Source organism: Lepidochelys kempii, chromosome 1, assembly GCF_965140285.1.
Source record: "Lepidochelys kempii isolate rLepKem1 chromosome 1, rLepKem1.hap1, whole genome shotgun sequence".
NCBI lineage: Eukaryota > Metazoa > Chordata > Testudines > Cheloniidae > Lepidochelys > Lepidochelys kempii.
Window position 1 is genome coordinate 2,153,781 of NC_136380.1, and position 12,610 is coordinate 2,166,390.

The following is a 12,610-nucleotide window of genomic DNA, read 5'->3' on the forward strand; positions in this document are numbered from 1 at the left end:
AAGCCAAAAGATATAAGGATACAGATGATTCATCTCATCAAACATGAGTTATTAGTTATGACACCGCATCAGAAAGGTCTATGCAACTGCTGGCCAATAGACCCAAATTGATATTCCGTCTGAGGAGAGATTAAAATGACTGGGACTTTTTGGTTTTGAAAAGAGACGACTAAGGGGGGACATGAGAGTGTAAATAAAACCATGAATGGTTTGGAAAAGTTCAGTCAGGAAGTGTTATTTATTCCTTCAACTAACGCAAGAACTAGGGGTCAGCCAAATGAATTAATAGGCAGCAGATTTAAAGCAAACAAAGGAAGTATTTCTTCACAGTTGGTGGAACTCTTTTCCAGGAGATGTTGTGAAGGTCAAAACTATAACAGGGTTCCAATAAGAACTAGAGAACTGAATGAAAGATAGGTCCATCAATAGTTATTAGCCAGGAAGCCAAGGCCATGTTCTGTGTGCCCCAGGCCTCTGTTTGCCAGAAGCTGAGACAATAGGGGATGGATCACTCAGAATTTTCCAGTTCTGTTCATTCCCTCTGAAGCACCTGGTATTGGGCGCTGTTGTGAGCTAGGATACAGGCCTAGATAGACCATTGATCTTACCCAGTATGGCCAATCTGATGTTATATGGACCCCAGATGTGTCTGCCCCCTGCCTTAACCCACTGTACCCCACTTCCCTCCCAGACCCCACTCCCCTCCCAGAAGGCCTGATGGGGTCTCTCTCTCTCTCTCTGCAGAGTTAGTAACAAAGTAAGGAGATACATGAAATGTTTAAACCGAACCAGTGCCAAAAGATGTCAGAACATCTTAGTATGAGACCTGAGTGAGTGGATTATTAATTTAATTGTATTACTTGTATATAGGAATGTGATACTGTATTCCTGTCAGCTAATTGCTAAGTTATCTGTTAAAAACATAAGATTTCAAGAGCCTAACTAGCCCCTGGAAGTGCACATGCATCAAGGTGGGTGTGAGGCGGTAATGATCCAGTGAGTGATATGCAGAGGGGAGGAGAGGAGTGAGCAACAGGGGCGGGACCTTGGTGAAAGAAGTGGGCAGGACCACAGGGGTCCTGTTACTTAAAATTAGAAAGGAGGAAACCGCATGAGTTAATGAGTTCTATGTAGACGGATGCCCCAGTTTGTCCCACTGAAACAGCACAGTAAGGCCAGGAAAGGATTAATGTCACTTTGACTGTGCAGTCAGTGATTCCGGGAAGAGGGCCCAGCACCATGTGAGCAGCCAGCTCTGCTCGTTGCTAAGTGAGAGAGCCAGAGCACCAGGAGAAAACTTTAAGGCCCTTTATGAGTAATGAGCCGGAGCAGCCTGTCCCGGATCTGTTTAGTCCTCACCCCGTAGATGATGGGGTTTAGCATGGGGGGCACAAGGAGGTACATGTTAGCAATGAGAATGTGTAAATGAAGGGGCACATTGTGGCCAAACCGGTGCATGAGGGCAGAGAAGAGAGTTGGGATGTAAAAGGCTAAGATGACACAGAGGTGCGAGCCGCAAGTCCCAAAAGTCTTGAGCTGGGTGTCCTTTGTGGGGAGGCTTAAGATGGCCCTGAGGATCTGGATATAGGACATGATGTTAAAAAAGACATCCAGACCAAAAAAAAAAGAATCCCACAGAGAGGCTGTAGTAACTGCTGATGCGGATGTCTGCGCAGGCCAATTTCACCACGGCTATGTGCTCACAGTACGAGTGGGGGATGATGTTGGTTTTGCAATATGGCCACCGCCTCGCCAGTAAGGGATAGGGCAGTATGAGCATGCCACCACGCAGCACCACGGCCAGGCCAATCTTGGCCACCACGGGGTTTGTCAGGATAGTGGAATATCTCAGGGGATTGCAGATGGCCACGTAGCGATCGAAAGCCATGGCCACAAAGATCCCAGACTCCATCCATGAGAAGCAGTAAATGAAGTACAGCTGGGTGAGGCAGGCATTGAAATCTATTTCCCCCGAATTGAACCAGAAGATGCTCAGGGTTTTGGGAAGGATGGACGTAGACAGGACCAGGTCGGTGACAGCTAGCATGCAGAGGAAATAGTACATGGGTCCATGCAGGCTCGGCTCGCTTTTCACAATGAATAGAATGGTGAAGTTCCCCAAGACGGCTATGGCATACATGGCAAAGAAGGGGATGGAGATCCAGACGTGGGCCGCCTCCAGGCCAGGAATGCCCAGCAGGAGGAAGGTGGAGGGGTTGGTGAAGTCAGTTGTGTTGGAATCTGGCATGGAGTAGGGGAGAAGGCAGACTGATATCTTCTGCATATACCGTATGTTCCCCCAACTTCCTGTATGTGTCCAGGCCTAGGGTGATGGTCTCATTACAAATGCCTGGATGGAGAGACAGTGTTAATATGAGACTCTACATGCACTACTGAGGGATATTCTGATGGATGAAGCAAACTGACTGATCTTCACACATTGAAAAATGACATTTTCCTTTTTCAGAGATAAGAATTATGAAGAAATAACCCCACTAATGCCAATTGCATATTTTATGGTGCTCTGTGCTACAATAATTCCCACACATCATGGTGTTGGAAACCTTAATAGACACTAGCCGGAAACATGAGTGTGGATACTGGTTATCAATCCTTGTTCCTTGGGCCTTTTCTACACTGCCAAGTTTTTTCACCAAAAGGCAGCAACAGTGGAGGAGGACACTCTGCAAAGCCACTTTTGATGGCGGAAGTTGGCAGTTTCAGTGACACAATACAACTACCTTGAGAAGACTTGGAAGGCTTTTTACACAAAAGTTTTGTCAGTGACATGCCAGTGTAGACACTTGCAATTGATTTTTTCAAAGCAATAGGCCTTTGGAAGGTGTCCCACAATGCCCATCCTGACCACTCTTGTCAGAAGTTTGAACTCCTCCTTTAAAGGCCCAGGAATTTAGAAATTCCCCTTCCTGTTTGCTCAGCATGGAGAATTTACATCACGTTTTCCCAGGTGGCCATGGCTGCTCCACCCAGGAAACGCTCTCCCACTTGGACCACTGCAGAGCTGCTGGATCTCCTAAGTATTTTGGGAGAGGAGGTTGTGCAGTGCCAGCTGCACTCCAGCTGCAGGAAGTTTGATACCTATGGGCAGATTTCAAGCAGCTTGTGGGGAAAGAGCTGTGATCAGGACACACCACAGTGCAGAGCAAGGGGAAGGAGCTGAGGCACATGGGCCAGAAGGCAGGGGAGGCAAATGGTCCCTCTGATGCTGATCCCGAGACTTGCCATTTTTATAAGAGCTTGAATGCTATCCTTGGTGGTGACCCCACAACAATGGCCATGACCCATGTGGATACTGCCGCGGGCTGCAGCTGACAGAAACTGAAGCTAACCCAGAGGAGGAAGTCATTGATAAAGAGGTGGAGGCAGAAGGAGAAGTGGAGGCCATGCCAAAGTCGCCTGGTGCTCTGTCCAGTCAGGAGCTGTTCTCCACTCTGGAGGTGTCCAACCCATCTCAGCAGTCACAGTAAGTCAAGCCAGAAGCAGGAGAGGAGACCTCTAGTAAGTGGTTTTGCTTAGTGAAGTGCAGAGTTGGGTTTAGGGAAGAGAAATGCACAAAGCTGGCTGTTTTTCTGTGTTCTAGGAATTTCTCCATGCAGCTAAGCACTACGTGGAACATTGTATTGATGCACACCAAAATTTCACTGGAATTCTCCACAGAGATCTCTAGAAAACTTTTCTGCAGGAACTCTGCAGTTCTCTGTGAGAGATTCCTTGGTAGAGCTGCTTTGTTCCTTCCCCCATTGAGGGACACTTTCCCGCCCCATTCTGCAATTCCTTGGGCAAGTACCAAAGAGCCACACAGGCGAGCGGTATAAAGACTGGGGCAGAAGCTGCAAGCATGTAGTAGATGCCTCCTTGCTTACCTGCACTCGAGACATATCTGCCACAATGACCACTGCCTGTGGAAAAGGGAGGGGAAACTTTGGATTACTGTCCGCCATGAGTTTCCCGTGACCCCTTTCCTATTGTTTTTCTCCTCCGCACAATGTCCCCCACCCCAGGGTACACTCACCATGGTTGCAGTTTTCAGAGTAGCAGCCGTGCTAGTCTGTATGGTTGCAGTGTTCCCCGGCATGTGTGCTTGTGAAGGGTCAACCAAAAGTGATTGGTGTGTTACCAGCGGTGTATTTTAATGTAGCATTTCAATACGGTACGTGTACTTAACAATAATGCTTCTGTTTATTGTTACTTGTGATTCACCAGATATGTCCTTGAAAGGAGGCACACCCCTCCACTCCGGCTGAGCATCTCTGTCGGATAAGAATGTGCTCAAGTTGGCGCAAGAGAGATTTGTTCCGGGAGGTGCTGCATTACTCTGATGCAGACAGGACAGAATGCAGGCAGTGGAGGGAAAGCGACAAAAAGAAAATGATAGAAAACGAAGCATATACTAGCGATGCAATAGAGAGGTGGATAAAAGTTTTGGAGCAACAAACAGACATGCTGCAGTCCCTCGTAACCCTCCAGACTGAGCAGGCCCATGTCTGCCTTCCCCTTCAGTACATTCAGAGCTCTTTCCCGTGCCCTCCCCAGACTGTACCCGCACATCCATTTCCCATTTCTGGGATTTCACGCTTTCCCCTACACTCCACCCCCGCAGACAGCTTTTCAAATGACAGCTCAACTTACGCTCAGCTCCAAAATTCAGCCCTCTCCTGGTACCTCCATTTCCCAAGAAAATGTGTGTGTCAATGATCCATGAGCTCCTGCAAAAGCATGGAGAAGAATGAATCAGAAGATGGCCCAGTGCCAAAACTGGAATATGTGTAACCTCTAATGCACCTTCGCAATTGGGGAAACCCATTTCTGAAAAGCCATCCAGAACTTCATGAACATTCCACTAAACTTTCAGCAGAAAATCTCAGCCAGTCTAGACATAGCCTTAATGCAAACAAAGCCAAGCTAGAGATTCCATGCTCTGGGGAGTTTCCCATTCACCTGTTTACTCAAAATGTGAGTGGAAGGTTCTAACAAAGTCAAATGCGAAGTTATCATCTCAGAACAAGGTACGCAGGCCCGACCCAAAGACTAGGGTACTATGTTATTGAAAGATGTGACCCTGATAAGGATGTAGTGGTTATTGTGGACAACCACCTCATCGTGTGTTCCCAGTGTGATACCGTGGCCAAAGGGAATGATGCGACCCTTAGATGCATAAACAGGGGAGTGGTGAGTTGGAGAAGAGGAAGGATTTTACTTCTGCACATGGCATTGGTGAAACCATCTGTGTCCAGTCCTGGAATCCACACTTCAAAAAGGCTATTGAGAAATTGGAGAGGGTTCAGAAAGGAGCCACAAAAAAGATTGAAGTTTGGAGAAAATATCAGACAGTGAGAGACATAAAGAGCTTCATCTATTCATCTAATCAAAAAGACAAGTGGAGATTTTCATGGGGAGAAAGCCGTTGGTAATAACAGGCTCTGAAATTTAGGAGAAAATACAGATCAAGGTCTAATGGCTGGAAGCTGAAGCCAAACAAATTCCAGTTGGAAATAAAGGCCAAATATTTAGCACTAATGGTGGTTAACCATTGGAACATGCTGCAAAAGTAAATGGTGGATTCTCCAACTCCACATGTCTGCAGGTCCAGGTTTGATGCTTTTCTGGATGATCTGCTTGAGGGCTTGTCTACACTTAAACTGCTACAGTGGGGCTGCTGAAGCACTTCAGTGTAGACACTACTTACACTGACAGAAGGGGTTCTCTTGTCAGTGCAGGTAATTCATCTCCCTGAGAGGTGGTAGCTAGATCAATGGAAGAATTCTTCCGTCAACCTCATGCTGTCTACACTGGGGTTCGGCTGAACCGACTAGAGGGGATGCCATTTTAGATTTGGTCTTGGTGAGTAATGAGGACCTCATAGAGGAAATGGTTGTAGGGGATAATCTTGGCTCAAGTGATCATGAGCTAATTCAGTTCAAATTGAATGGAAGGATTAACAAAAATAAATCTGCAACTAGGGTTTTTGATTTCAAAAGGGCTGACTTTCAAAAATTAAGGAAATTAGTTAGGGAAGTGGATTGGACTGAAGAATTTATGGGTTTAAATGTAGAGGAGGCCTGGGATTATTTTAAATTAAAGCTGCAGAAGCTATCGGAAGACTGCATCCCAAGAAAGGGGAAAAAATTCATAGGCAGGAGTTGTAGACCAAGCTGGATGAGCAAGCATCTTAGAGAGGTAATTAAGAAAAAGCAGAAAGCATATAGGGAGTGGAAGAAGGGAGGGATCAGTAAGGAAAGCTACCTTATTGAGGTCAGAATATGTAGGGATAAAGTGAGACAGGCTAAAAGTCAAGTAGAGTTGGACCTTGCAAAGGGAATTAAAACCAATAGTAAAAGGTTCTATAGTCATATAAATAGGAAGAAAACAAAGAAAGAAGAAGTGGGACCGCTAAAAACTGAGGATGGAGTGGAGGTCAAGGATAATCTAGGCATGGCCCAATATCTAAACAAATACTTTGCCTCAGTCTTTAATAAGACTAAAGAGGATCTTAGGGATAATGGTAGCATGATAAATGGGAATGAGGATATGGAGGTAGACATCACCATATCTGAGGTAGAAGCGAAACTCAAACAGCTTAATGGGACTAAATCGGGGGGCCCAGATAATCTTCATCCAAGAATATTAAAAGAATTGGCACAAGAAATTGCAAGCCCATTAGCAAGAATTTTTAATGAATCTGTAAACTCAGGGGTTGTACCGTATGATTGGAGAATTGCTAACATAGTTCCTATTTTTAAGAAAGGGAAAAAAAGTGATCCAAGTAATTATAGGCCTGTTAGTTTGACATCTGTAGTATGCAAGGTCTTGGAAAAAATTTTGAAGGAGAAGGTAGTTAAGGACATTGAAGTCAATGGTAAATGGGACAAAATACAACATGGTTTTACAAAAGGTAGATCGTGCCAAACCAACCTGATCTCCTTCTTTGAGAGAGATCAACAGATTTTTTAGATAAAGGAAACGCAGTGGATCTAATTTACTTAGATTTTAGTAAGGCGTTTGATACTGTGCCACATGGGGAATTATTAGTTAAATTGGATAAGATGGGCATCAATAGGAAAATTGAAAGGTGGATAGGGAATTGGTTAAAGGGGAGACTACAACGGGTCCTACTGAAAGGTGAACTGTCAAGTTGGAGGGAGGTTACCAGTGGAGTTCCTCAAGGATCAGTTTTGGGACCAATCTTATTTAATCTCTTTATTACTGACCTGGGCACAAAAAGTGGGAGTGTGCTAATAAAGTTTGCAGATGATACAAAGCTGGGAGGTATTGCTAATTTAGAGAAGGACAGGGATACCCTACAGGAGGATCTGGATGACCTTGTAAACTGGAGTAATAGGAATAGGATGAAATTTAATAGTGAGAAGTGTAAGGTCATGCATTTAGGGATTAATAACAAGAATTTTAGTTATAAGCTAGGGACGCATCAACTAGAAGTAACGGAGGAGGAAAAGGACCTTGGAGTATTGGTTGATCATAGGATGACTATGAGCTGCCAATGTGATATGGCTGTGAAAAAAGCTAATGTCATCTTGGGATGCATCAGGAGAGGTATTTCCAGTAGGGATAAGGAGGTTTTAGTACCGTTATATAAGGCACTGGTGAGACCTCACCTGGAATACTGTGTGCAGTTCTGGTCTCCCACGTTTAAGAAGGATGAATTCAAACTGGAACAGGTACAGAGAAGGGCTACTAGGATGATCCGAGGAATGGAAAACTTGTCTTATGAAAGGAGACTCAGGGAGCTTGGCTTGTTTAGCCTAACTAAAAGAAGGTTGAGGGGAGATATGATTGCTCTCTATAAATATATCAGAGGGATAAATACCAGAGAGGGAGAGGAATTATTTAAATTCAGTACCAATGTGGACACAAGAACAAATGGATATAAACTGGCCACTAGGAAATTTAGATTAGAAATTAGACGAAGGTTTCTAATGATCAGAGGAGTGAAGTTTTGGAATAGCCTTCCGAGGGAAGTAGTGGGGGCAAAAGATCTATCTTGCTTTAAGATTAAACTCGATAAGTTTATGGAGGAGATGGTATGTAGGGATAACATGGTTTTGGTAATTAAATATTCATGGTAAATAGGCCCAATGGCCTGTGATGGGTTTTTAGATGGGGTAAGATCCAAGTTACCCGGGAAAGAATTTTCTGTAGTATCTGGCTGATGAATCTTGCCCATATGCTCAGGGCTTAGCTGATCGCCATATTTGGGGTCGGGAAGGAATTTTCCTCCAGGGCAGATTGGAAGGCCCTGGAGGTTTTTCGCCTTCCTCTGTAGCATGGGGCACGGGTCACTTGCTGGAGGATTCTCTGCTCCTTGAGGTCTTCAAACTACAATTTCAGGACTTCAATAGCACAGATATAGGTGTGAGGTCTTTTTTAGGAGTGGTGGGTGAAATTCTGTGGCCTGCATTGTGCAGGAGGTCGGACTAGATGATCATAATGGTCCCTTCTGACCTAAATATCTATGAATCTATGATATAACTGTATCTTTTATGGGTGTGGACTTTTTTACTATTGCAAAAAAAGAAAATACAATATTAGGTTGCATTAGTGGAGACGTAGCATGCAAGTCATTGTGGGTGATAGTACAACTCAACTTGGCACTGGTTAGATCTCAGCTGGAGGCCTGAGCTGGATACTGTGTCCAATTTTGGTCACCAATGTACAAGAAGGATGTAGAGACACTGGAAAAGGTCCAAAGGAGAGTGACAAAGATGACCCAAGGGACGGAATGTAAGGCATGCAAGCAAAGGCTGAAGGAACTTGGTATGTTTTATTTTGGAATATAGGAGGTTAAGGATGGATATGATAGCAGTCTTCAAATAGGTCCATCAATGGCTATTACCCATGATGGTGTCCCGAGCCTCTGTTTTCCAGAAGCTGGGAACGGGTGACAGGGTATGGATCACTTGATGATTCCCTGTTCGGTTCATTCCCTCTGGGGCATCTGGCAGTGATCACTGTCAGAAGACAGAATACTGGGCTAGATGGACATTTGCTCTCACCCCGTATGGCCATTATTATGTTCTTATATTCTCATGTAATACTTGAAAGGCTGCCATAAAAAAGAAGGAGAATAGTTGTTCTCTCTTCCTGCAGAGGGCAATGAGTTCAAACTACAGCACAGCAGAATTAGATTAAATATCAGGAGGAACTTCCTAACTCTGAGAACAGTAGGACACCGGAATACATGCTTTGGGAAGTTGTAGAAGCTCCTTCTCTGTAGGTTTTCCAAAGAAGGCAGGATAGCCATCTGTCCTGAATGGTTTACATGCAACAAATCCTGAATTTTAGCAGAAGGTTAGACTACACGACCCTTGCGATCCCTTCTCACCATTTGGCTCTATGATTCTATGATATGAAATTCTAGTGTAGACAGGGCCTTTGTCAAACACAAATTGTGGATCTCAGTAAATGGGTAACTGGGTGAAATTTAATGACCTGTGTTATTCAGGGGGGTGTTATTCAGAGGTCAGAATGGATGATCAGATGGTCCCTTCCATCTTTAAACACTATGAATCTATCCATAAATAAAATATATCAGGAATGTATATTTACTGTGTCTCATAACACAAGTATAAGGGAACATTGAATTACAGTGACCGTTTCAGTGTCGCTGAATGGGTTTCACAAATGGATTGGGCATTGTAGGTGGTGCTGGTGGCACCGCCTTGAGTGTAGGGTGTCTGACACGTGGAATCAGAGATCCTCATATTCAGTTGCTTATAAGTTTGCCAAACATTAACTGTTTGGCCTGAAATGTATCATGGTGGGCATCTGCTTCTGGCTTAACCTTTTTTGAAAAAAAGTTCAGACAGAACAGATCAGGCAACTTCTGGAATAAAGCTAAGAGAGAAGATGTCTTCTCTACGTTGACATTTTTTTATAATTATTCTAGTTAGAAGCCCGAGGACCTCCATGTTTTCCAGTATATAAGTCAGGTAACAGCCACCCTGTTAACAGCCAAAGACCTGAAATGCAATAGGAGGAGGTGAGAGTCTCTGTGCATTAACACACAGCTGCCTCCTGAGGTCTTTACTCTGTTCTTTCTCCAAGGAGATGGATTCCCCGGACTGTCAGGTTGATACAGCACTGTAAGGTAAAGAAAGGATTTAATGTCAATAGTCACTGATTCAGGAAAGAGAACACAGCACCATGTCAACCATTGGATCTCCACAGAGCTTGGTCTGAGAGCCAGAGCACCAGAAGTAAACTTTATTCAATATGAGTAACGTGCCAGATCAGCCTGTCCCGGATCTGTTTGGTCCTCACCCCGTAGATGATGGGGTTTAGCATGGAGGGCAGTAGAATGTACATGTTGGCCATGAGAATGTGGAAATGCGGGGGCACATTGTGACCAAACCTGTGTGTGAGGAAGGAGAAGAGAGCTGGGATATAAAATGCTAAAATGACACAGAGGTGGGAGCCACAGGTCCCAAAAGTCTTGAGCCGGGCGTCTTTTGTGGGGAGGCTGAAGATGGCCCTGAGGATCTGGATATAGGACACAGTGATAAAAGACACATCCAGACCAATCACGAAGAATGCCACAGAGAGGCCGTAGTAACTACTGATGCGTATGTCAGCGCAGGCCAGCTTCACCACGGCTATGTGCTCACAGTAAGTGTGGGAGATGATGTTGGTTCTACAATATGGCCACTGCCTCGCCAGGAAAGGATAGGGCAGTGCAAGAATGCTGCCACGCAGCACCACGGCCAGGCTGATCTTAGCCACAGAGTGGTTGGTCAGAGTGGTGGAATGTCTCAGCGGATCACAGATGGCCACGTAACGATCCAAAGCCATGGCCATGACGATTCCAGACTCCATCGCTATACAGCAGTGAATGAAGTAGAGCTGGGTGAGGCACAAACTAAAATCTATCTCCCTGGAATTGAACCAGAAGATGCTCAGCATTTTGGGCATGGTAGATGTAGACAGGACCAGGTCGGTGACAGCCAGCATGCAGAGGAAATAGTACATGGGCTCATGGAGCCTCGGCTCTGTCTTCACGATAAACAGGATGGTGAAGTTCCCCAAGAGGGTGACGGTGTACATGATAAAGAAGGGGATGGAGATCCAGACGTGGGCTGCCTCCAGGCCAGGAATGCCCAGCAGAATGAAGGTGGAGGGGCTGGAGAAGTCGGTTGTGTTGGAATCTGACATGGAGTAGGAGAGAAGGTCTCCAACTTTGAGGCAGAACGGTGTCACCTGCATCTACTGTAAATTGCCTCGACTTGCTGTATGTGCGCAGAGTCTAGGGTGGTGGTCACATGAGAAATGCCTGGAAGGAGAGACAATGCCATTATGAGACAAAACATGCACAATTGGAGACTGTTCTCACGGGTGAATCAAATCGATCACTTTTCACACACTGGAAAATGACATTTTCTTTATTCAAATAAATGAATTCTGAATAACTGGCTCAAATAACACCATTGCATACTTGATGGTGCTCCATAGGTCAATAATTCCTACATGCCATGATGTGGGAAACCTAAATAGGCACGAGGAGGAAACAGGTGTGTGGATACTGGTTATCCGTCATTGTTCCTTCAGTCAGTGGAAGCCAAGCTAGTGAGTCCATGCTGTCTGGACTTCCCCAATCTCTGCTTGCTCATTCGCAGTAGTGGCTGTTAGGATATAGATATTCAGGCCTGTTGGTAAAGGCCTGTACTCGAAGAATTTAGTTGTATTCTTATCACTTGGCTAGTTCTAGAGGTATAAAAGAAACAATCAAAATCACTGTCTGCTGGTGTAAGGGCCTCCTCTTACTGTGACAGTCTGGGGCCCTGTTCTTAGGCTAAGGCCTTTGGCTAAACAGCAGAGGGAGCCATAAGCTGGGAAGCGACCGGTCACCTCCTCACATTCCAAACTAGTCACATCCTCACATTCCAAACTAGTCACATTGAAATAAGGTGCTATGGGGCTGTTAGGATACAATCCTGTCCTGATAGTGCCTGTCACCTCCAGAGAAAGGGAAGTGCCTAGAAAATGTAAAAGGAAACTTAGTTTGATAGCATCCTGCCTGGCAAGAACTCACTTATCAATAGCTGGGGTGTGAAATCCTCACTTCTGTATAGTTTTGTCATTATAGTTCCCACTTTGCTATTGTTTGTCTGTATAATCTCTGTCTGGTTCTGTGATTGTTTCTGTCTGCTGTATAATTAATTTTGCTGGGTGTAAACTAAATAAGGTGGTGGGATATAATTGGTAACATAATCATGTTACAATATGTTAGTTAAATTTCAGGAAAATGATTGGTTAAGGTATAGCTAAGCAGAACTCAAGTTTTACTATATAGTCTGCAGTCAATTAGGAGGTGAGTGGGGGTTTGGGTGTGGGAAATGGGAGCAGGGAATGGGTGTAAGGCAATTGGAATCATGTTTGGTTAAGGGCAGGAATGGGAACAGGGACACAGGTGTAAGGCTCTGTTGTGTCAGAGCTGGGAAGGGGGACACTAAGTAAGGAAACTGGAAAAATCCATGCTTGGCAGGCTCAGGATAATAAAAAAGGTAGTTATTAAGTGTATTAAGAAGAAAAGAATTCCTAGAAAATGTTTACGCCCGTTCCGAGAGGTAGAAAGGAA

At 44.8% G+C, this 12,610-nt stretch overlaps 1 protein-coding gene and 1 pseudogene across 1 annotated transcript; both read right to left on the reverse strand.

Moving 5' to 3' along the window:
* Positions 1-1,299: 1,299 nt before the first annotated feature.
* LOC144930915 (olfactory receptor 52M1-like) lies at positions 1,300-2,284 on the reverse strand (annotated as a pseudogene).
* Positions 2,285-10,242: 7,958 nt separating this feature from the next.
* Positions 10,243-11,187, reverse strand: LOC144930717 (olfactory receptor 52E8-like). Its single transcript, XM_078853654.1, has one exon. It carries the CDS (start codon positions 11,185-11,187, stop codon positions 10,243-10,245), a length of 945 nt encoding a protein of 314 aa, XP_078709780.1.
* Positions 11,188-12,610: the final 1,423 nt, after the last annotated feature.